Below are 25,280 nucleotides of genomic sequence, written 5' to 3'. Positions count from 1 at the left end.
TTTCGAGCAGCAGTCCTGCCTTCCCAACAGAGCTCAGGCAAGCAGGGGTCTGTGGGCAGCCACTCTGAGGCGGCCCCAAGAAAATGGGAGTTCTTAACAGCTTGGACATATTTTAAAAAAAAAAAAAGCCCTCTCCATAGATGGCCGAAAAGCATTGTGGGTAGTATCTGAAGGTTGCTTCTGTTGTCCTGGTTAGAGAATAAGTGGGCCCGTGAGAAACTCTTTAACTGGGCTCTGTTTCTTGGCTTCCTGAACCTGTTCTCACTGTTCAACATAAACAACCACAGTAGGCCTCGCAAAGAGAGTGGGAATAATCCCTGACTCTGGCAGGCTCTGGAAACATCAACATTTTAAAACTGAAAGATCTGACCACAAAAACCTGGATTTCTGGCTTTCCTTGGATAATTGAGATGTTGGGCCTACCCTACCATTCTATTTAAAATTGCAATACCTGTGATATTCCACTCCCCAGTCTATTCCCCATATTCGGCTCTGCTGCTTTTTTTCCCATAGCTCTTAAAAACCAATTGCTTTTGAGTTGGCTCCAACTCATGGCTACCCCACGTGTATCAGAGTAGAACAGTGCTCTGTAGGGTTTTAAACGGCTGATTTTTTGGAAGTAGATCACCAGGCCCTTCCTCCAAAGTGCCTTCATTTGTACCACCCAGGGACGTAGGCCTTAGCACTTTCTAATTTACCATATGCTTTTGTTGTTGTTGTTGTTGTATGTGACTGAGTCAATTCCAACTCACAGCAACCCTATACGACAAAGTAGAACCGCCCCCGCAGAGCACTTTACCATTGTGCCTCCAGGGGTCCTTATCATACAGCTTATTTATTATATTTGCCAGTATCTTTCCACTAGAATGTAAACTGCATGAGGGCAGGGATATTTGTTTTGCTCAACCATACATCCCATGCCCAGGATATTGCAACCTAGCATTTAATAGCTGAATGATTGAATAAATGAGTGAGGTCTACATCCCACGTGGTCACAGTCACATGATGTTACCTGCCTGGCTTCCCCAAGACATGTGCATCTGCCACACCAGTCCTGCACATCTGTCCCCTGCTGACCCACGTGCCAGCTGCTCCCTGTCCTTCCCTTCACTCCCAGCCCTCAGGCCACAATGGTCTTCCTTCACCCTATCACAGGGCCTTGGTGTCTGCAGCTCCTTCACTTTGCCTGGATCTGCTCATCTTGTGCTCTCAGCTCAAGCCAGCCTGACCCCTCTCCATAGGCCAGCTCCTGAGGCTGAAGAATAGTTCTGTCCTTAAGTCAGTTTAAAAAAACTTTTTAGAGAAAAGCTCTTTAATTCAGTTTTTAGAGACAAAAAAGGCTTGTCGTGGCCTTATGGAGATGGACGCCCCCTGCTTACCCTGACCCCTGAGCTGGGGTACAGGGGCTGCCCTGCTGTCCCAAGACCAGTCCCTCTGAGTCAACCCTGGAAACTGGTTCTGCAGGGCCAGGCATGGAGTCACTGTGGCCAGGGCTTGTAATTAACCCCTTAGTTCTCTGTTTATCCAGGACTTACATTACCCTGGGCCTCTTCATTAGGTCCCATCTGTGTCAACACTGGCAGTGAGGCAGAGAGCTGGCCAGGCCTCCCAGGGCATTCTCGCAACACTGCTCAGACTCAGAGCAGGACCAGAATGGACACCCGCCCCAACCAAATAACCTCGTAACTAAGGGCCCTTCCTGGGAGCTTGGGGAGAGAGGGGGTTACCAAACAGAGGCTTCTGGGAAGTGTAACCTGAGTGGGGCACAGAGAATTCCAGACTGGCTGAGCTGGAGAGTAGCTTCCCGTCTCTACCCAATTTTGAGATGAGGAAATTGAGACCCAGAGACGGTAAATTGTTAATCCAAAGCCAAACAGCATGTGAGTCCCAAAGCCAGCACAAGAACCATGCCCCTGACCACCCCCCCCGCAAAAAAAAGAACAACAGTTACTGTTGAGTCAATTCTGCCTCATGGTGACTTCATGTTTGTCAGAGTAGAACTGTGTTCCATAGGGTTTTCAATGGTTGAATTTTTCAGAGGTAGGTCACCAGGCCTTCCCTCTAAGTTGTCTCTGAGTGGACTTGAACCTCCAACCTTTCAGTTAGTAGCCAGCAGACTGTATTAACCATTTGTACCACCCAGAGATTCCCAAGAGCCCACAGGTTTCACTAGACCTTCTGAGCCTGAGCTTTTGGGGCTGGAATATTAGGATGCTCTGAAGAGGGCAATGGGCATGTTAGAAGGACTAATCATCTTAGTGCTAATGGGGATTGAACCCGACCTTGAGCAATAAGGTGAAAGGGCTTGGTTTAGATAATCACAGAACATAGATTGGAATCTTATTTGCACCCACCCTGGCCGTGGAGGGAGTTAGGCTTAGAGTTCTTGAGCGTCTACTGTGGCTCAGGTCTACTGTCGGATACTCTCATATCCTCTCCTGCAATTCTTAAAATAGTCCTGGGGGGTGGATGCCATTAACACTTGTTTTACAGATAATGAGAGCAGAAACCTTTAAAAGAACTTGCCTATGGTGATTTGGGGGAGAAATAGGTCTGCCTGCCTTCAAAGCTGTTCTGTTATCCCAGCTGGTTTCCTTCTGCCAAAGGAAGTTTGTGTTTATTTGGCTTTCGATACACAGGCATTCCCTGTTTTCGATATTCTATGAGCCATCATGCAGTTTGAACAGCAGTGGTGGGCTGCTTTGGGAAAGGCAGCGCTGCCTTGGGAAATAACTCTTAGTCCTCCAAGGGCTTGCTCACTCTGACTTTTGGTTGAATTGGCAACTGGGCCATGTTCCTGGGCAAGGCTATTGTTAGCTGCCATCCTGGCTCATGGCGACCCCAGGTACAACAGAACAAAGACACTGCCCAGTCCTGTGCCAGCCCCATAATCTGTTGCAGATCGGACTATTATGATTCATAGGGTTTTCACTGGCTGATTTTTGCAAGTGGATCATCAGGCCTTTCTTCCTAGTCTGTCTTAGTCTGGAAGCTTCACAGTAACCTGCTTGACATCATAGCAACATGCAAGCCTCCGCTGCCAGATGTGTGGTGGCTGTACATGAGGTTATCAGCTGGGAGTCGAACCTGGATCTCCTGCATTTCTAATCCCCCCCAATCTTGGTTCCAAAGGCCAACTTGAGAGGTGTTAGTTCCCCTTCCCCCCTTTATACACACATTTTATCAGCCTCCTTAAACCACCTCTCACAAACACACAATCTTAATAAAAACATTGTGCTTTGTCTGCAAACAGGGTGCCCAGGAAAGCACACGCACCAATGCTTCTCAAACTTTTTTGTGCATATATGTTGCCTGGGCATCTTGTTGAAATGTAGACTCGGACGCGGTAGGCCTGGGTTGGGGCTCTGAGAACATGCATTTCTAATAGGTTCCCAGGTGCTGCTAGTCAGGAATCCACACTTTGAACAATGAAGTTCTAGGCAACTCCATCCTTGCCTCCCACCAGCCAGCTAAGTCTCTCCTTTGTAGAAATTCTGAAGCCCCTATTGTGGGGGTACTTAGGGGTGGGGGAAGGAGGCTGGCATGTAATCTCTCATGAGTCAACCCTTCGTTCTTTTTCGTTCCCCTCTTCTCTCCTAACTAACATTCTCTTTTTCACTTATATTCCCTTTGCCCCCCTCCCCTCTCTCTTGCTTTGTCTCAAGCCCCCAACCTATATGTCTAGGGCTTGTAAAACCAACACTTGGTACAGAGTTTGTTCCATCTTGGTTCTATGTGATCCCTCTGTGCAGGCTGATGTTTTCTCTCTTAATCCTTGTGTATTCTCTTTCCCTGGCCTTCTATCTAATGCTCCTACCTACAATCCCTGCTGTTATTCTGCAGTCAGAGGGAGTGAGGGGTAGAGGAGTGAGGGAGCCTGAAGTCTCACACACACAGTCTTAGAACTCACGGAATTCCAAGGCCAGATCCACATTCTAATCTGAGCTCTGAAGGGAACTTCCAGGAGTCATCTCCCTCTCTGGGCCTCAGTTTCTTTATAATAATGGGGTTGAGCTTGCAAACAGTTAAAAGCCCTTTAGCTCTAACATTCTTTGGTTGTAACTAATCAATAAGCATATTTCAGGTGTGCCCAGAGTACAACGTCTGAAGCCTTGGCTTCCCATCCTAACTCCATGTCATGGACTGAATTATGTACTCCCCCCCGCCTCCACCGCCCAAACTCTGTGTATCAGCTTGGTTAGGCCATGTGTGGTTTGAATTTTATGTTAAGAGGATTAGGGTGGGATTGTAACACCACCCTAACTCAGGTCACCTCCCCCGATCCAAGGTAAAGACGGCTTCCCCGGGGTGCGGCCTGCACCACCCTTTATCTCTCAAGAGATAAAAGGAAAGGGAAGCAAGCACAGAGTTGGGGACCTCATACCACCAAAAAAGCAGCACCAGGAGCAGAGCACGTCCTTTGAACCCGGGGTCCCTGTGCCTGAGAAGCTCCTCGACCATGGGAAGATTGAGGACAAGGACCTTCTTCCAGAGCTGACAGAGAGAGAAAGCCTTCCCCTGGAGCTGACACCTTGAATTTGGACTTTTAGCCTACTTTACCGTAAGGAAAAAATTTCTCTTTGTTAAAGGCATCCATTTGTGGTATTTCTGTTATGGCAGCACTAGATGACTAAGACACTCCACAACCGCCCCCTGCAGCCCTGCTGCGTGTCCTTAAAAAAAAAAATTTTTTTTTTAGGACTCACTATTTACCTTCCTTGGGTGGGGTGGTCTTCTCTGGGCTTTGTTGTTGTTAATTGTCATGAAACTGATTCTGACTCATGGCAGCCCCATGTGTTACAGAGTAGAACTGTGCTCATAAGGCTTTCAAGGCTATGACCTTTTGGAAGCAGATCTCCAGGCCTGTCTTCTGAGGCACCTCTGGGTGAGTTTGAGCCTCCAACTCACCTAGTAGCGTAGCACTCAATCATTTGTACCATGGTGCTCTCATTTATAAGTTGGGGATGATGAGATTCACCTGATCTGAGGAAGTTAGGACATAAATGGAGCCTTGTATGTGAAGGTGCCCTGGATAGTTCTTGACAAAGTAAAGATTAGTGAACAGGGTTGAACTGATCGGTTCATCTGGGAAGAATGAACAGATGGCCCACTATGTGTCAGGAAAACGCAGGGAGGAGTCAGACATAGACCCTGCTCTCCAGTTAGCTGATTAGAGATTCTAGATTAAGGGATGGGAGGTGGCAGCTCAGAAGGAGACCAGGGAGGGCCATTCTTAGGAACTGCAGAAGAAGTAAAGAGGGCTATGGGGAGACGGGGAGGGTATGCCTGAAACTCCGAAGTGACTCCTGGTGAGTGGGCATTGTCAGGCCACTGCCTGACCCTCTGGCACTGACAGTGCTTGTCCATTGGAGAACAGCAGCGAAGGGGGCTGTCAGTACCCAATTCAGGGGTTCTTGACTGTAGAGTGGTCTGGGGCTTCTAATGGGTGGGGGTGGGGTGAGGAAGCCCAGAGATAACCTACTTCAGGATTATTCTGGGCTGAGAAACTCAGAAGTAGGGAGGGGTTGCAGAGGAAAGCAGTGTGACAAGAAGAAATTTCATCTTAAAGGCATTAGATAAGGATAATGATGGCAGTGATGTTGACGCCCTAAACTAGTGTCATGACAACATTTTGCAAGGGGATGGAATTGGGTAGCCTCATGGGTGACGTTTTTGTTAAGATTTCAAGATCCCATCTAGGTGCCATTTAAAAAATCTACTGAAAAAAATACCGTATACAGACAACAATCTCCTAGCTTTTGCTGTCTGGTACTTTGTAAAAACCCACCCTTTCCCTTTTTACCGTGTCAAAGCTCACTGATCCCGTCTTGGGTCTTTGTTTTGGGCCAGTATGTACAATGCTCTGCAGGCAGACTCTCTCAGGGGACCCAAGTTACCAACTGTGGCCAGAAAGTTGGTTTTTAAAATAGGAGCCTTGTTCTGACCTTCCCAGGAGGGCCTGGGTACCGTCCCCCGCCTGGCCAGCAGGAGGCGCGCACGCACAGCCAGCGCCTGGAGGGGAGGCGGTGTCGCGCCCGGGTGGCGGCGTGCACGCGGCCGGCGGCGGGGCCGCGCACGCCGAGGGCTCAGACATCAGGACCGGCGCCGCGGGAGCCATTTCCGGGCAGGGCGGGCAGGGGCGGGGCCCGCAGTGGCGGCCGGACCTCCAATCTCCGCTACGGCCGAGGCAGCGGCGGCAGAGGGAGCCCGAGCCCGGCGGCCCCGAGCCGGTCGCGCGGCGAGGAGGAGACGTGGGAGGTGGAGCCGGGCCGGCCGGGGAGAGTGTCTGGGGCAGGGAGCGGAGAAGCTGGTTCCAGGCTGAGAAGGCGGACGGGGTAGGGTCCGTGCTGGGCAGGGGGAGGAGGGTCGGGAATGAGGAGGATCCAGGCTCAGTCGGGGGAGGGTCCTGCTTTGGGGGGGAGGGTCCTGGCTGGGGGCGAGGGTCCTGCTTTGGGGAGGAGGGTCCTGGCTGGGGAGGGAAGAGGGGGCAGGGTCCAGGACCGGGAGGATCCGGGCTGAGGTCGGGGGGCACCCGGCTGGGGACCGAGGGGTCCCGGTCGGGGCACAGGGAAGGGTCCGGGCGGGACTGGGGAGCAGATGCAGGGCGGGCGGCTGAGCCGGGGCAGCAGAAGCCTGGCTGGGGAGGGGGCGAGGGCGCCGACTCCCCCGAGGGCCGAGTGGGTGAATGGTGGGAGGACGCCGGGCTGGGGTGGAGCTGATTCTGGGAGAACTGCCCCGGCGCCGGGGTGGGAGTGGGCTTGGGGCGGCTGAGCTTCACCGATCCTCCCTACGTAAGGAGAGGCTTATAGGGAGGGATGCACGAGTTCGACTGCGGGGTCAGCTTACTGCTGCAGGGGCTGCAGTGGGGGCTGGCCCCTGGGGCTGGGGCTGCCTTCAGCACCCGGTCCTCAGCGCGGCTTCGGTTGAATGGGCCGGGCTTCTGGGCTCCGGGACCCGGGGCGGGCAGGGCGTTCTCTGAGTGACTACCTGGGTGGAACGGTTTTGGAAACCTGGGTCTGGATTCGTCTGGTCGCCTGTGGGCGGGAGCGCAGGTCCAGCCGGATCCTCGTTCGCTAGCTTGGGGCTGTAGGGGTGGAGTGTGATTTCTGGACGTGAAATCTGAGCTCTCTAAGGAGGCAGAGTACGATTTCGTGACTGCTTTGGGAGATCTCGGCGGGCAGAGGCCACAGTTTAAAGCTTTAGAAGTAAACAAACCTGGTTCCCTTTTACAGATAGAAGAGGAAGATGCCTAGTACGGACCTTCTGATGTTGGTGAGTCGTTTCCAGACACCCTCCTTGTTGTAAGGCGCTTGTCTCTTAATGTTTATTTTAGTCCAAAGGATGTGTGTGTGAACTTTCCCGCGGATACTTGTTTCGGGGTAGTTGAGCATTCCTGCCACCTTTTATTTTAGGTTTAATAATCAGGATGGACAGATGAGCAAACTAAAGGGATGAGCATATGGAGAATTTCAAAATTCTTGAAGAATCTTTTTCACAATCCTTGCTGTTTGTTTTAATCCTACTACCAGAGCGGATTTTTAAAAACCTGTGTTATAACATTTTATAAGCCTGCCGTAGTTTGTGTTTCTCAGACTGGACGTACGATTCCCTGAAAGGTAGATCTCATCTCTTGTGTATGGATGGATGAGCACCTGCCGTAGTGCTCTGTATAGTAGGTGCTTAACAAATGCTTCTCGAATTGAACTAATCTGCATGTGTGGTTTTTTGTTGGGCCAAGATGGTTGCTGTGGTAGATGCTGTTTTCTTTTCTCCTTCTGTGCTGGTTTATTTTTTCTTCAAATCGAGCTGGGAGAATGGTATTGACAAATGAGTGTTTACTAAAATGGCATTTTATTTTTGGGACATTGGTGATTCTGTAAAGGCTTTTTAGGGTGAGAATTATGGGGAGGCCGTAGCCTTCAGATAAACCTGTTAACCCATTGCCATTGAGTTGATTCCGACTTATGACTTACAGCGACCCTATAGGACAGAGTAGAGCTGCCCCATAGAGTTTCCAAGGAACACCTGGTGGATTTGAACTGCTGACCCTCTGGTTAGCAGACGTGGCACTTAACGACTGTGCCACCAGGGTTTCCAGCTTTCACGTAAGCATTTAGTTTTTGTTAATAAAGCCACTTTTCAGAGCCTGGTATCTGTTTGTGCAAGATACGTGATTTAGAAACAATTCCCTTCCTTCACTTTATCCAGCTATCTGAAAGAATTGGCTGGCGACACTGGAAAATTGGCAAAAACTAACTGAGGTTTTCTTATACTTGGTGCTGATTTCCTATTGTGGCAAAACTTGTTAGGTCTGTGAGAGAAAAAAGGGAAAGGAAGTTGCGTTTAGTTCTGGTTTGAGATGGGGAGCAGTGGTGATTTTAGGTTGTGTGTGAGATGATATACAGGTAAATACTTGGATTATGCACAGATCCTAGCAAAGAAGTCAGCTGAAAGAGTTTCCTGCCCCAAATTTCATGGATTTTCAGTAGACAATAAATCAACCAAAACCAAACTTGTTGCCGTCGAGTTGGTTCCAACTCACAGCGACCCTGTAGGACAGACTAGAACTGCCCCCATAGGGTTTCCAAGGAGTGGCTGGTGAATTCAAACTGCCAGCCTTTGGGTTAGCAGCTGAGCTCTTAACCACTGTGCAACCAGGTCTCCAGATCATAAATACCAATTTTTAATTCTTATTACAAGAGTAATGTATGTTTATATTAGGAATATTGAAACTATAAGCAAAAGGAAGGACCTCCCCACTCCGCATAATTCCATCACTCAGAGAGGAGAACCACTTTTGGTAGCTTGGAGGGCTAATGCATTTCGATTTATAATAATCAGCAATTTCTGTTTTTCCTTTTATAGATCAGTATATGTATGTAAACCACAGATTTCTATATGTAGTTAGGAAAACTCTCCATGTACGGAGATATGCTTATTACTTCCTGGGACTGTGTTACCTGTGTTACCAGTCAGAGCAGTGATTGCTTTTATTCAGAATATTAACTGTGGAATCAGTTTTGTTTTGAAGTAGTGGCCACCACTACCATTCACTTCCTTACCTGATAATCTAGAATGTTTAGGGGTGTGGCTTCGCTTGTTGCTGTAAAGAATTCACATAGATATGACCCGTCCTTGAAGTCATCACTGTCTGATGACAGCATACTTGTTACATGAGGTGCTTTCTTTGAAAAAGTTGTCATCCCTTCCTTGAACTGTGCTGTGGTATTTGTGACTGATGGTAAAGAACAAATGATCAGTGCTGGGTTTTCGATGGGGCGCTAGACCATCATGATCCGAGTTCAGGATCCGTCTCTGGATACGTTATGTGATGTACAAGACATGTTCTTTGCCCTCTAACTGGAAAGAAAAGACCCAAATGAATAAAAAAAAAAACCTCAGTGCATTTCGTAGAATATCAGAAATAGAAACAACTCCAGAAGTCCTGCGATGCAACTTCTTTTTTGCAAGAATCCTTTTTAGAATACCCTGATAAAGGGATATTCAGTCACCTATCCTTTCTGCTTTCTGCTAGGGGAAGAAAGTGAGAATACACTAGGAAGCAGTACAAGATAGATTAAAGAATAATAATATAAATCTGATAGCTTAAAAAAAAATCTGATAGCTTCTATAGCATTTATTATGTGTTGGGTGCAGGAATAGTTACTCTATATACTTATTTAATTTTTACAAAAACCCTTAGAAAAATATGTTGATATCCTCCTTTTGAAAAACAATAGACTTGGAGTAGGTAACTTAGAGGTAAGTAACTTGCCTTGGGTAGTATAGCAATTAAATGGTGGAGCCACATTTTACCCCCAGTTGATCTGACTTCAGATCGCTACATGTGGCACTGTAAGGGACAGCTGTTGCTGACCGTTGTGTCCAATGGGCAGAGTTTGTGGAGAGGGGAAACTGATAGCAACAGCTCCACCTTTAGGGGCGTTTGGAAATGTGCGTGTATGGCGTGGTTTTGTCTTCGAGGATAGCATTGTCTGAAAATACTTTTTTCATTATAGAATCTTCTTGCTTGTTTTCCTTTACGATAGTTAGGGTACTTTATGAAATGAAAAAAATTGTGTCTGTGAGTATAATGTTGTAATCTTTGAACTTCATTTTAGAGTCGTACAGTGGGATTACAAATGTTTATTATAAAAAGAGGACATTGGGTCTAATCAGATTGAAAACCACTTCTGCGAATAGTCTAATATGTTATAAAACCTGGTCAGCTGGAGTCCATACATGACAGACCTTGAACTCCACTGCCCCTCGCTTAATTTTGCCCTGATTTGATTAGGCTGTTTTCCCTGCCTTTTTTCCATTTGCTCATATATGACGAGTCATGGACTGCAATACTTTCCACTCATGTCTCAGAGAGACCAAAATAAAAGAGTTGTATTCATCTGCTGAGAATTGCGATGCTTTCAGAGGGAATTCAAGGCAGTTTTGTAGCAACCTTTCTCTAATTTGGCAACCATCCTTTTCCGTATCCACCCCCTCCTGAGTGCCAGGGGGTCGTATCACTTTGCAAATTGCCAGAGACTTGTAGTTTTTAAGGAAGAAGTCACTTGAACTAAGCCTGTTTCTTCCGTGGCATGTCCCTTTTTCCATCCAAAGAAAGCTAGCTGGTATTCATAAGGGAATCAATTTTAGCGCGTGTGGCCTGGTAGTGCTGGGTGGGTCTGAGTGATAATTGTTTGTCTAGGGCAGTGGCTTTCAACCACGGGTGGATTTTTGTGCCTCTCTCCCTCTAGCCCTCCAGGGACCTTTGGCAATGTCTAGGGACAATTTTGGAAGTCGCTGCATGGTGCAGATAGTTAAATGCTTGACTACTAGATAAAAGGTTGGTGGTTCGAACACACCCAGAGGTGCCTCAGAAGACAGGCGTGGTGATCTGCTTCTGAAAGGTCACAGCCTTGGAAACCCCATGAAATGGTTCTACTCTGTGCACATGGGGTCGCCCCACAACTAGCAATAACAGAAACAGTTTTGGTTGTCACACCTAAAGAATGATACTGGCATGTAGTAGGTAGAGATCAGGGAAGCAACCGAACAGCCTATAGTGCGTGTAGTTCCCACAACAAAGAAATGTCCAGCCTAAAATGTCAGTAGTGCTGAGGTTGAGAAACCCTGGTCTGGGCTTCCTAACCACAGGTGATCAGGTGTCTGTGTACTGTATGGCTGGGGAAATGAGTCTTTTACAATTTAATGGATTTGTTATTGTGTTACTTGAGATTATTTGGCTCATGGATCATGCCCCACTTTTTTGGAATATACATTGGAGAGCGTATAGCATGATCTTTTGTAGCAGAGTAAAATCCTTTTTTTTTTTTAATAAATTTTTATTGTGCGTTAGGTGAGAGTTTACAGAGCAGGTTAGTTTCTCATTCGATAGTTTTGTACACAGTGTTCCATAACATTGATTTAATTCCCCACAATGTGTCAGCACTCTCCCCATTTCTGCTCTAGGCTCCCCGTTTCCTTTCATCTTGATTTTCTACCTTTTCCTGCCTTCTTATCTTTGCTTTTGGGCAAATGTTGCCCTTTTGATCTCGTATAATTGATTGTTCTAAGGAACATGTTTCTCTTGGGTGTTGTTTATTTTATGGGCCTGTCTTTGGTTTGGCTGAAAGGCAGTATCTGGGAATGGCTTCAGTTCCAGTTCAAAAGGGTATCTTAGGACTGCAGAGTACAATTCTTGAATGCTTTCTTTGCAATATTTCTGCAGCACTCTTTTCTTAATTTGGAAATAGGAAACCTCTCACAGTTTTGATTTTGGGATTTAAAAATCAGATCTTTCCAGGCCTGTGAACTTTATCTTTGATGCTTGGGTCTTTTTCAGGGATGTTTGCTTTCTGAATCCTTAAATGGGAGTTAAGCAATAAAATGAAATATCCACGCTAAGAGCTCATTTGTGTTCTTTGAGTCTGGTGTCTTGTTTGTAAGATTAGCTAGAAAACAGGGAAAATACATTGAGACCGGTAGATGGAACATTTAAAAATTTAACATTTGCGTGATCATTGTAGGGGGAACACTCCATTTGGCATTGTTCCAGTCTTATAAGTGAAATGGAACTGTAACAAGAGGTATGATTTCTTTAGCCTGTGGAGACTGGAAACGGGAAGTTACAAATAGATAAACTCCAAATTCTAGCATTTGCTTGATCTTGCATTAGGAATTTTTAGTAACATTTACCTTCTTAATTAGGCTTTGCCCAGTCTCATATTACATACAGTTTGTACACATTGGTGACACGATTGGGAATCAGCCTGGGATTAAAAATTTTCCCCAGGCAATTGATTTGCAGGTGAATCACTTCATATGTGTCAATTATACAGAACCCAGTTACTGGGAGAAAACCCATGCTGTGGGATAAGGGGTGATTGGAGCCACCTAGGAAGGTGGAAGTGTGAAGGCTAACAGTAGTTTGTTGGATATGTCAGTCATCTCCTGGCCCAGTTCAACAGTGTGATTGAGGAATTGAACAGAACTACTTAGGTTGGGTAAGGTTAAGGAAAACCAACAGAGGATCATGAAACACTTAGGGCTAGCACCAGCATAGACCCATTAATACCCCTAGGCCTGAGAGGCAAGGAAGGAGAAGTGACTGGAACCCATGGAGAGCTTAGCTGCTGCTGTCTGTCCCTGTTGGAGAGACTGACCTGGACCAACTATTAGCCCAGCAGGAAAAGGGTCAAGGGGAAGAAATTACGCAAACCCCTTCTTCTCACACCCTCTGATCTCCTTCTGGACCCTCCCATTGGTCCAGTCCACCAGGAAACCAGAGGATTAAAGACACTGGTTGATTTAATTCATAGCGGGCAGCCTTGTGGTACACAGCAGAGTTGGAGACAGTTGGATAGTGGATCTGGAGGAACAAGTGGAGAATAGCAGAACACTGAAGTGACAGGATCAGAATCAAGATGCAAAATTAATTTTCTTCTGAGGACTCAGTTTCTTTGAGAAATACATGGTTAGGGAAATTTCAGTCTGGTTATAGGCATTAGACAAACATTTCATGTAACGTTTGATAAGTCCTACAGTAATTAGTAAAGAAATTAAAAGAATTAAGCCAGTTTGTAATACAGAGCATAGGCAGGAACTGATATCAATTGGTAACTAACCGAAGATATCTAGAAAAGGAGAGGCAGGCATAGGAGGTGTCTTAGGCTGGGTTCTCTAGAGAAGCAAAGCTAGCTTTCTCTTTCTCTGTATATGTGTGCATGTGTATATATGTATGTATACGTATACATACATATACATAGGAGCCCTTGTGGTGCAGTGGTTAAGAGATTGGCTACTAACCAAAAGGTTGTCAGTTCGAATCCACCAGTTGCTCCTTGGAAACCCTATGGGGCAGTTCCACCCTGTCATGAAGGGTTGCTATGAGTTGGAATCGACTTGACAGCAATGGATTTTTGGGATATATATGTACGTGTATATATATATATATATATATATATATATATATATATATATATATATATATATTAAATAAGTATATATATAGAGTGAGAGAGAGAAAAAGATTTATATCAAGGAAATGGCTCACATGGTTGTAGAGGCTGGAAAATCCCAAGCCTGTGAATCGTATCAGGCTTGAGGCCTCTCTTATCTCATGTGGCTGTGGGGGCTGATGAACCCAAGATTGGCAGGTCAGATAGCAGGCTGGTGGCTCACAGGCTGTGGAAGCTGACATATCCAAGGTCGGTAGGTAAAATGGCGGGCTGCTGGCTCAGGTCCCCAGAATGGGCGTTCGGATGATGACAAGCTGAACGCAGGATCCAGAGCAGAGCAAAAGCCAGCGAGTTGGATGCAGGCCATATCCCCATGGAAACTCCCTTTCAACTGATTGGTTGCTCACAGTGCATCTCATCATGGAGGAGATTACATTATATCAGATCTCGTCATGGAGATAGTTAAGTCATTACATAACTGCCAAACCACTGAGAATCATTGGCCAGCCAAGTTGACACACAACGTTAACAATCCCAGGAGGTATTGAATGTAGTCAAGTAGCCTTTTGGTGAATTTCCCTGATGTCTTGTTCTATTTCTCCTGTGGTGTTTATGTAAACACAGGGGGAGGTATTAGCAATGGTGCAAACTCTTTGATGTGCAGCAAGGAAATCAAGAGCTATTCTGTCGTCTAATTCAACCTAGTAAGAGATTCTGAAGGTCTTGTTGAGCAACTTTTATTTGCAACCTCATCATCTATTTGAACCATTGTAGCAGATTATGAATGCATTTCTTAAATTGGAGAATACTATCATTAGGTAAAAGGGCATGAAGGAATACCCATCCTAATCCAGGTTTCTCAGCTACTGGATTATGTGAAGGCATATATTCTCTTTTATTTTGGATAAGGATCTTTAGATTACTAGTCCAATGAATACTTCCATTATAAGAGTAGATATCAAGGGGAACTTATAGGAGCCTAACGTGTATTGACCTGGCATATGCCAACCCTCCAAGCAGGGTAATGCCTGGGCATAGGACTTATTACTGGGATATAGATCCCTTATTGTACCATAATTAGATCCTCCACATAAAAACACATAACCATGAAGGGCACAAATCATGTTGTTTCCAGTACAGTTGTAAGGAGAAGGGATAGTTTGATTGCTGTTAGAGCCAATCTTCTGTTAGAGAATTATTACAAATGGACAGTTACTCTGTTCTCAGTGGGCTCCAAAACCTGCTATAAAGGAGGGAAGAATGACGTCTTTTTAAGCAACTAGGTAGTTCAGTTGCAGTACTTGATAAAGTGAAGTATCTAGGGAAGTCTGCGTATTGGATTGGAAGGTCATTTTTGCAATGTCTTAAAATTCTTTGGAAAGAAGAAAAGCTGGATAATTTTATATTAGAGCACTTCAGTTTTCATTCCGTAATCCAGGTTAAATTAAAGCATGGTGCTTGAGACCGGGCCGTTAATTCGGGGAGGTACCAAAGTCTAATGCGTGTGGCTCATTTAAAGGTAATGTTATTACTAACAGTAGTAATAGGTACAAGACTGTAATTCGATATGGGAAAAGCTAATGGATCTGAATTTTTGTGTCCAGATAGTGGCTGGGAGTGGCAAATCCAGCATTCAGTCAAGTTGCTGGCATTAGCTACTGATTAGGTTAGTTTAACAAATGCGTTCCTTTCCTATGTGTCAAAAGAGATTGCTGGAAAAAAGAATGAAACCTAAACGAACCTTTATGTTGATTTATGAAGGAGGAAGACCATAAATATGAAGTAAGGTTAATAACATGAGAATAGGTATGCTTATGAGGTAAAATCCACAAAATTCAGCAGGATGCGTGGAGTCTCATTCCGTGATCTTGGGCCTGGCTGTCTACCTTAGATGTCACCTGCTTCTGGCTACAGGGGCATCTAAAGTGATTTTTAATTCTCCAGAGGGCTGACTGATCCATAGAGGTGTCTTAGTCCTTTTTAGCTGTGATGAATGAATCCAAGATTTGACTCCTTTTAGCTTGGCAGCACATGAATTGATGAGGAGAACTAGATATGATCCCTTCTAGAGAGGCTCTAAGGAGTCTTTTAATTGATTTCTTTTCTGATATACATATTCTGGGACAGTGTCAGGCAGATTGTGGAATTCGAACTTCTGGTCATCAAAGCCTTCTTTAGCCTGTGAGAAATATTTGTTAATGTATTGGATTAAAGAGTGGCAGTATTTAAGTAATTCAGGTTGAACAATATTAGAATCAGTATGAGCAACGTAAGGGAGGATCACGGGCCTTCTGGTGATTATTTCGTATGGAATAAGTTTATGGGATCTAACCAGGGTAGATCTTAAATTCAAGAGAACCAAGGGAAGGACCTGGGTCGAAAATAAATTTAGAGCTTCACAAAGCTTGGCTGTTTGAGTTTTTATTATTTCATTTGTTCGTTCTACTAGACTAGATGATTGAAGGTGGTAGGGACAATGCAATCTTTGAAAAATAAAGAAGATTTGACACATTTCATGGATAACTTGATCAGAAAAATGTGTCCTCCTATCACTACAAAGAATCCTTGGTGCTCCCCAGGTAGGGGTAATGTTTTCAAGAAGTTTCTTAGCTACAAAGGCTGCCATTGCATGATGGCAGGGGAAAGCTTCTACCCAGTGTGAAAATCTATAAATCATTACTAGTACGTGTTTATAACCATTAGAAAGTAGGAGCTGAATAAAATCTAATTGTCATTCAAGCATAGGCCCAGAGGGTAAAGGGTAATGTCCAGATAAAACTTTTAAGATATTTTTTTGGAATTATAGTAAGGGCAGATAGGGCAGTGGGAAGTAATACACATTGCGGCTTCAAAAAACTTTCCCCATCAATATTTTTTTAAGGTTTCAATCATCTTATCCCATCCCAGGTGGGAACCTTCATGCAGGGTACGCATTGTACGAATATGTAAGAAATTAGGTAGGATGGGTTTCTGATTAATTATCCATAATTTAGTGACAGGACCTTGGTAGCAACCTACCTTCTTCCATACTCTCCTCTGTTGGGCTAATCATTGGTGCTTTAAAAGTTTTTCTAAAGTTAACTTATGAAGGCTGGAGCCATCAATAAACAAGTTTGGGGAGTCTCTTTTCTTATCCATCATGAGGTCAAGAGTAACTTAAGAAACAGCCTCTTTGGCTGCCTTGTCTGCAAGATTGTTCTCTTTAATTTCCTTTGTCTGGGGTATTCCTTTTGGCTGGTGAGCTTGTATCTTTATCATAGCAATTTCAGAAGGGAGCAATAAAGTATCTAAAAGGTCTGTCAGCCTGGAGACAGGGTATCATCTGGCTACAGCATCAAGTTGCAGGCTATAATGGCCTGCAGGTTTCTGATACCCTCCATGTCTCTAGGTTAATATGCCTAGAGCATTTCTAGATACCTTGTGCACGAATAAGGAAGAATCAGGGTGGTAGTTTGGAAAACCTAGAGCTGATGTTTTTGTTGAAGCCTCTTTTAGTTTGTTTACAGCCTCCTGATCTTTGGCTGTAAATGGAATGGATCTGGTTCATAGGCCTTTAAATATTTATATAGGGTTGAACTAATAAAGAAAAATGGGAATTAAAGTTCTAGAATAGCCACAAAGCCAGAGAAATTCTTAAACAGTTGCTTTTTTGTTTCAGGTATAAGGAAAGTAAAAATGGCTTCCTTCCAATTAAGGTTGACAAAGATACCTTCTGCAGAAATTAGGTGGCCTAAATATTTGACAGAAGGTTAGGAGAATTGCAGCTTTTCTTTAGAAACTTTATGTACACCAGCAGCCAAATGTTTGAGCAAGGCTGCACTGTCATCAATGCAAGTTTGCTGGGATGTGGAACATACTAGGAAATCATCAACATACTGCAGTAAGTTGTATTCATTCATGAATTACAAAGGCTGCAAATGAGAATCTGAGAAAAGTAAGTGGGAGATTCAGTGAATCCCTGGGACATTACAGTCCAGGTAAATTTTTTTCCTAAGTGAAACAAACAAATATTGGCTTTCTGGATGTACAGGAATACTGAAAAAGGCACTGCAGAGGTCTTTAACTATGAAATGGGTTGCATTGGGAGGAACATAAGACAGCTGTAAATGTGAGTATGGGACTACTGGAAATCTAGGAATTAGAGTGTGATTAATTGCATGCAAACCCTGAACAAATCTCCAGACCTTATTATTTTTGACTAGAAGAGCAGGGATATTAGAAGGGCTGGTGCAAGGAACAATTAAACATTTGGAAAAGAAACATTATATAGTAGGAGTTAATCTTTCTCTACCATTTAAGGGGTTACTGGGAAATCTTCGGCAAAGGTTTACATAGATCTATTTTTATCTCAGTCTTAATCATTTCAGCTGACAAGGTTTGGTCTACATCCATGGACTTAGTAGCCCATAAGGTTTTAGGGATTAATGGAAGAATGTCAAGGGGAAAGAGGATTAGATTGGGCTGAACTATCAACATGCATAATGAGCGTTTGCATATGGCAAGCAACCTCTTCTTCCTGAATGTATTCTAATTCAGGACCCGTTTCTATTGGTTTAGGAATGTCATGCAGACTCATTAATATCTCCCCTTTTTCAGTAATTGTAAGTGACAATTCTGTTTAGATAAAAGTTCTGTCCTTAATAAATTGATGAGGGTATCAGAACTGAGTAAAAAAGATGCAAGTCTTCAATAGGACCAAGAGAATGAATCATCATTTGTTCTTGGTTGATGACCCCCACGACTTTTGGGAACGTAGTACTCCAGGGTGGGGGCTTTTTAAAATAGGTAGGGTTAATAGCAGACAGAGTGGTTCCACTGTCAATTAAAAATTGACTAGTTTCTCCATTAATAAGTAGTGTAGTTTTTTCTTGCTGATTAAGAGCCATCATAGGAAAAGTCACTGTTATGTCCTCTGAGTCCCTTCATTCTATATCCGGCTGAAAGGTATTTTGTTGAGGAGCTCTGGCTTCATTTTTTAATTTATAACATTCATTTTTCTAATGGTCAGGTTTTTTGTTGCAGTAGTGGCAGATGCCAGTCTTAGGGCCATTATAGGGATTTAGTATTCTTTTGATTTGGGGACTGTAACAATTATAACTGGAGAGCCATCAATTTATTAGTCTTAGAGACCCTTTCGGCCTCAAGAGTTTGGGAAAGTTTATAAATCAGATTTGTTAATTCTGTGATAGGAGCTGTTTCTCAGTTGAGTTGATGTTGTTTCAAGGCTGGAATTTCAGGTTTCAGTCCAGGCATAGAAAGAGCATTAAAAGTTCTGGTTGCGCCTGGAGCGCTTAAGGTAAGGACAGAGTGTTCAGAAAACTTTTGAAATAATTAGGTTTGATCATCATGAACACTCTCATCCCTATTCTGTTTATAAGAGTGATGTTTTGTCCAGTTAATCAGTGGAGAAAGGGCTTTTGGAATGACCTCAAATAATCTTTTACTCATGACTTGAGATTCTTCTAGCAGCTATTTTATCTATATTTAAAGCTAAATTATCTTTGGGATTTTGCCACTCAGCCTGCTCTATCCACAGTTAAGATTCCCCTTGTCCCATTATCATATGGACTAAACCAAAAAACCCAAACCTGTTGTTGTTGAGTTGTTTCCAACTCATAGCGACCCTGTAGGACAGAGTAGAACTGCCCCCTAGGGTTTCCAGGGAGTGCCTGGTGGATTCAAACTGCCGACCTTTTGGTTAGCAGCTGTAGCTCTTATCCACTATGCCACCAGGGTTTCCATCATATGGACTAGTTGATATAAAGCAGGGAGTCCAGGTTGGTTAGCCTCAACTAGGGTCTTAAATTCCTTAGCAAATTTGTAAAACTACTGTAGAAATTTTGGGAAATCTTTCATAATGCTACTCAATTCTGAGCACATCCAAGGGGTAAGATCCTCAGCATCCATACTGGGCTGGATTTTAAAGGGCATTTTGAGAATAGGGTTTTATTAGTTGGTTTCTTAGGAAAGAAAGGAAGTTCAGATAGAGTATTATTGGAAGGCTAGGAAGGCAAAGAATGGAACAAAGGAGAGATAGCTGGCAAAGGGGCAGATAGAGTAGGAGCAGGGTTTTGACATTGTAGCTCCTTATTTTGTTTAGCTAATTTGGAAACAGTATCCTGCAGAGAAGCAGTTTTACTGTCCTGATGTTTCTTGGGTTGCTATGAGTTGGAATCGACTTGATGGCAACAGGTTTTGGGTTTTGGATGTTTCTTGGAGGCCTCTAGATGCCAATCAAAATAGGCATCCTATTGAAGTGGTTTGGGAGTCCTTTATTTCTAACCTATTGTGCAGAAAAACCAATTCACAAAGGTCAAAAGAATCTTAAAGTGGCCACTGATTTTCTAAACTATCTTTAGTGAGGTCATGCCAATTGGACAAAAATGTGCACGTTAAAGGACCACAGTGCTTGTTAATGTAGTAGGCCAGAGTCCCAGAGAGTGGCTCTGATTTATCCCTGGATCTGATATTTCCCATCATTTCAAAAGATAGTAAAAGTCTTTCTTGCAAAAACAACAAACAAAACAAATCCCATAGTAAAACTCAAAAAGTTGTGAATGCAGAGACAGTGGAGCTTGGATTTGAGAGGTTATTTACCTTGAGGTGACTCCTGAGAGTTTGCAGAGGTGGAGAGTCCAAGCAGTTCGGCTGGTACCAAAGCCAGAGTCCTCAATACCTTGGGGTTGCTGAAGGCAGTGCACGTTTGAAATACCACTTCTGATGCCAGAATTATCAAAAAAATTCTCGTACTCTGTTAGGAGTAAAAGAAGGGAATTTTATTGAGGAATAACAACTTGTGTTGGGCAGCACTAAGCAACATTACAAAGTGCTCCACCAAGCAGAAGAAAAGGCAGAGTTTTTATATATGAGTTCAAACTGTAAACATTTCATAAACAACTCTTTCTTCATATCAATTAATCTATTTTCAAGCATACATTTCCTGAGAACAGTCTGTACAAACAATTTTAAGAACATTTTAATCACATTCCTTGCAACACTCTTGGCATATATTTTCTGAGAACAACCATTTCTTGAACGCTTCCTCTGTTTACCCAAGAGCCGTGTGGATTAACCTCTAATTGAAAGCTTGCTCTGAACGCCTCTAGATTTGAGTTTCTGCTAGCACAATCCTTGGAATCTTAATTGCCTGTAGGACCTTTGGAAATCCAGTAATTCAGCTTCTCTTACTGTGTAGGGATTCCCTCCACAATACTCTGCCAATGGTGGAAGTGGATACTTTCTCAGGGAGTCCCATCCATTGTCGGACAGCTTTAATTGTTAGAGTTGCTCATTGTCCCAGTCACTGAATGCTTCAGTTAGAATTAGGTTTGTCTGTATATGACAGAAAAATATAAAGTAATGTAGATTTTAAAAAGCTAGAAATAATATTCTCCTAAAGTAAAAGAAATCTGGGGAGGTAGACAGTTCCTGTCTGGTATGCCAACTCCTTGATCACCAGGGTTCCAGGCTATTCTGTCTTACAGTCTCCCATCATCCTTAGTGCGCTCACTCCTGGACCAATGTAGCTGCTTTGAGCTCCAGCTATTATGACATGTTTCGTTCAGTGGGTTGAGCAAGGGAAGCAGAAGCAACCCTTTTTTTTTTTAATTAATTTTTATTGTGCCTTAAGTGAAAGTTTATAAATCAAGTCAGTCTCTCGTACAAAAACTTAGGTACGCCTTGCTTTACACTCCTAACTGCTGTCTCTCTGATGAGACAGCACACTCCCTCCCTCCACGCATCTCCCTTCTAGACAGGAGATGCCAACATAGTCTCATGTGTCTACTTGTCCAAGAAGCTCGTTCTTCACCAGTATTATTTTCTATCCCATAGTCCAGTCCGACCCCTGTCTGAAGAGTTGGCTTTGGGTATGGTTCCTGTCTTGGGCTAACAGAAGGTCTGGGGACCATGACCTCTGAGGTCCTGCTAATCTCCAGTCTGACCATTAAGTCTGGTCTTTTTTACGAGAATTAGGGATCTGCATCCCACTGCTCTCCTGCTCCCTCAGGGGTTCTCTGTGGTGTTCCCTGTCAGGGCAGTCATTGGTTGTAGCCGGGCACCATCTAGTTCTTCTGGTCTCAGGATGATGTAGTTGCTGGTTCATGTGGCCCTTTCTGTCTCTTGGGCTCGTAATCGCCTTGTGTCCTTTGTGTTCTTCATTCTCCTTTGATCCAGGTGGGTTGAGACCAATTGATGCATCTTAGATGGCTGCTTGTTAGCGTTTAAGACCCCAGATGCGTCTCTCCAAAGTGGAATGCAGAATGTTTTCATAATAGATGAAGCAACCATTTTAATTAAAAATGTTTTTATACAACATGTATAAAGCAGGTATTTACATTTTAAAGACTAATAATAAAGAAAACAATATGTCTACCATCCATGTTAAGAAGTAGGACATTTGACCCCAACCCCATGTACCCACCACCTTGATTATGTCCCCTTCCCTCCCCTTTAGGGTTAATACTATCTTGATTTTTGGAATAATTATTCCTTTACAATTTTTTTTTGTTGTTGTTGTTAAACAGTGTTACCACCTATGTATGCATCCCTAAGTTTAATTTTGTTTTTGAAATTGGAGCAAATGGATTTATACCATTTATGAATACCATGTGTTTTTTGATGATTTTCTATATTGCTCAATATTTTTGAGATCCAATCACATTGTTGTGTGTAGCCTAGTTCATTTGTTTTCATTGTTGTGTAGAATCTAATTGTATGACTAAACCATTGTTTATCCATTCAACTGATGGTGGACATTTGGGTAGTTGCCAATTTGGGGCTTTTTTAGAACATCACTGTTAGTGAACTTCCTTGTATGTGTCAAATGATCACAAGTGCAAGAATTTTTCTAGAATTCATACCTAGGAGTGGAGTTGCTGGAGGTACAGGGAGTACCTTTTTAACCTCACTAGATAATGCCAAACTTTTTAAAGAGATTTATACAATTATACTCCCATCAACAGTATGTGAGAATTAGTGTTCTTGTACAGCTTGACAAACTTGATATTTATCAGGCTTGTTACTTTTTGCCAGTGAGGTGTGTAAATCTAATTACGGCTTCAGTATGCATTTCCCTGATTACTAATGAAGTTGAGTACCCTTTTAAATGTTTATTGACCGTTTGGATTTCCTGTTTTGGAAGTGCCTCTTCAAGTTTTGCGGAGCCCTGGTAGTGCGGTGGTTAACAGCTTGGCTGCTGACCAGGAGGTCGGCAATTCAGATCCACTAGCCACTCCTTGGAAACCCTCTGGGGTAGTTCTGTTCTCTCCTGTAAGGTCGCTATGCGTCGGAATTGACTCGATGGCAATGATGGATTTGGTTTTGTTTGGTTTCAAGTCTTATGCTTTAGCTCTCATTTGTCTCTTTTTCCTGGTAGTTCTGTTAGATTTCGTTGTCTGAGATTTTATTACTAGGTACATGCAGACTTAGCATTGTTAACATCTTACCTTTTGAATAGAGGTTTTTATGTAATAATGCCATTTACCTTAATATAATATGGCTATATCAGCTTTTTATTATGAAACGGGCAAAGTGCACATATTTGATGAATGAAAGGTCTGCTGTACAGGTAGGAACTGCAGATCAGTCCTCTCAGCCCATTCTTCTGGCATATTGTCATTTATGCGTGGTGGTAAACCATGAAGTGAATAAATAACTTTTGAATAAAAGTGTCCAGTATTCTTTTCTGAGGCATAACTTCCATATGGTAAGGGGCACTCATCTTAATTGTGCAGTGAATATTTACATATGTGGGCACTGCAACCACCCAGAGCAAGGTAAAAAAAATTTCCAGTACCCAGCAGTTCCTCGTGTCCCTTCTCAGTTGATATCTCCCTAATATTCTCACCATAGATTAATTTTGCTGATTTTCAAACTTTATGTAAGTGGAATCAGGGAGTATATTCTCTTTTGTCTTTTTTTGCTCAGCAGTTTGTGAGATTCAGCCGTGCTGTTATGTAGCAGTAGTTTATTTTTCTCTTATTGTTTGTAGTATTGTTGTTGCCAGGTGCCCTACCAATAGTGACCCTCTAGGACAGAGCAGAACTGCCCCGTGGGATTTCCTAGGCTGTAATTTTTTTTTCTTTTATTGTACTTTAGATGCAGGTTTACGGAGAAAATTAGTTCCTCGTTAGCACAGTTAATACACATATTTTTTTGTGACGTTGGCCAGCCGCACAACATGTTAACACTCGCCCGCTGTCGACGTTGGGTTCCCCATTACCAGCCTTCCTGTCCCCTCCTGCCTTCTTGTCCTTGCCTCGGGTGTGGTGTGCCCATTTAGTCTCATTTTTTTTAAAATAATTTTTATTGTGCTTTAAGTGAAAGTTTACAAATCAAGTCAGTCTCTCACACAAAAACCCATATATACCTTGCTACACACTCCCAATTACTCTCCCCCTAATGAGGCAGCCTGCTCTCTCCCTCCACTCTCTCTTTTCGTGTCCTTTTCGCCAGCTTCTAACCCCCTCCACCCTCTCATCTCCCCTCCAGGCAGGAGATGCCAACGTAGTCTCAAGTGTCCACCTGATCCAAGAAGCTTACTCCTCACCAGCATCCCTCTCCAACCCATTGTCCAGTCCAATCCATGTCTGAAGAGTTGGATTTGGGAATGGTTCCTGTCCTGGGCCAACAGAAGGTCTGGGGGTCATGACCACCAGGGCCCTTCCAGTCTCAGTCTGACCATTAAGTTTGGTCTTATGAGAATTTGGGGTCTGCATCCCACTGCTCTCCTGCTCCCTCAGGGGCCCTCTGTTGTAGTCCCTGTCAGGGCAGTCATTGGTTGTAGCCAGGGACCATCTAGTTCTTCTGGTCTCAGGATGATGTAGTCTCTGGTTCATGTGGCCCTTTCTGTCTCTTGGGCTCGTAATTGCCTTGTGTCCTTGGTGTTCTTCATTCTCCTTTGATCCAGGTGGGTTGAGACCAATTGATGCATTTTAGATGGCTGCTTGCTAGCGTTTAAGACCCCAGACGCCACTCTTCAAAGTGGGATGCAGAATGTTTTGTTAATAGATTTTATTATGCCAGTTGACGTAGATGTCCCCTGAAACCATGGTCTCCAGACTCCTGCCCCTGCTACGCTGACCTTCGAAGCATTCAGTTTATTCAAGAAACTTCTTTGCTTTTGGTTTAGTCCAGTTGTGCTGACCTCCCCTGTATTGCGTGCTGTCTTTCCCTTCACCTAAAGTAGTTCTTATCTACTATTTAATTAATGAATGCCCTTCTCCCACCCTCCCTCCCTGCCCCGTCTCATAACCACGAAAGAATGTTTTCTTCTCAGTTTAAACTATTTCTCAAGTTCTTATAATAGTGGTCTTACACAATATTTGTCCTTTTGCAACTGACTAATTTTACTCAGCATAATGCCTTCCAGGTTCCTCCATGTTATGAAATGTCTCACAGATTCCTCAGTGTTCTTTATCGATGCGCAGTATTCCATTGTGTGAATATACCATAATTTATTTATCCATTCATCCGTTGATGGGCACCTTGGTTGCTTCCATGTTTTTGCTACTGTAAACAGTGCTGCAGTAAACATGGGTGTGCATGTATCTGTTCGTGTAAAGGCTCTTATTTGTCTAGGATATATTCCAAGGAGTGGGATTGCTGGATTGTATGGTAGTTCTATTTCTAACTTTTTAAGGAAGCGCCAAATAGATTTCCAAAGTGGTTGTACCATTTGACATTCCCACCAGCAGTGTGGAAGTGTTCCAATATCTCCACATAGGCTGTGATTTTTATGGGAGCAGATTGCCATGTCTTTTCTCCTATGGAGCGGCTGGTGGATTTGAACCACTTACCTTTAGGTTAAGAGCCAAGTGCTTA

At 43.6% G+C, this 25,280-nt stretch overlaps 1 protein-coding gene across 2 annotated transcripts in view; it reads left to right on the top strand.

Annotated features, from left to right (window-relative positions):
- The first annotated feature begins 6,123 nt into the window (after positions 1-6,123).
- Positions 6,124-25,280, top strand: part of SGPL1 (sphingosine-1-phosphate lyase 1) — a 105,310-nt gene continuing 86,153 nt past the window's right edge. Inside the window, exons 1-2 of one of the 2 annotated variants that reach the window (XM_049855804.1) lie at positions 6,124-6,334; positions 7,233-7,272. In XM_049855804.1, the coding sequence (XP_049711761.1) occupies positions 7,246-7,272 (27 nt within the window). In that variant the 5' untranslated portion in view covers positions 6,124-6,334; positions 7,233-7,245. Of the gene's footprint in view, positions 6,341-7,232; positions 7,273-25,280 lie in introns of both variants that reach the window. The other variant, XM_049855805.1, reaches the window with a different exon arrangement.

Source organism: Elephas maximus, chromosome 16 (genome assembly GCF_024166365.1).
Source record: "Elephas maximus indicus isolate mEleMax1 chromosome 16, mEleMax1 primary haplotype, whole genome shotgun sequence".
Lineage (NCBI taxonomy): Eukaryota > Metazoa > Chordata > Mammalia > Proboscidea > Elephantidae > Elephas > Elephas maximus.
This window is presented reverse-complemented; position numbering and strand designations above follow the sequence as displayed.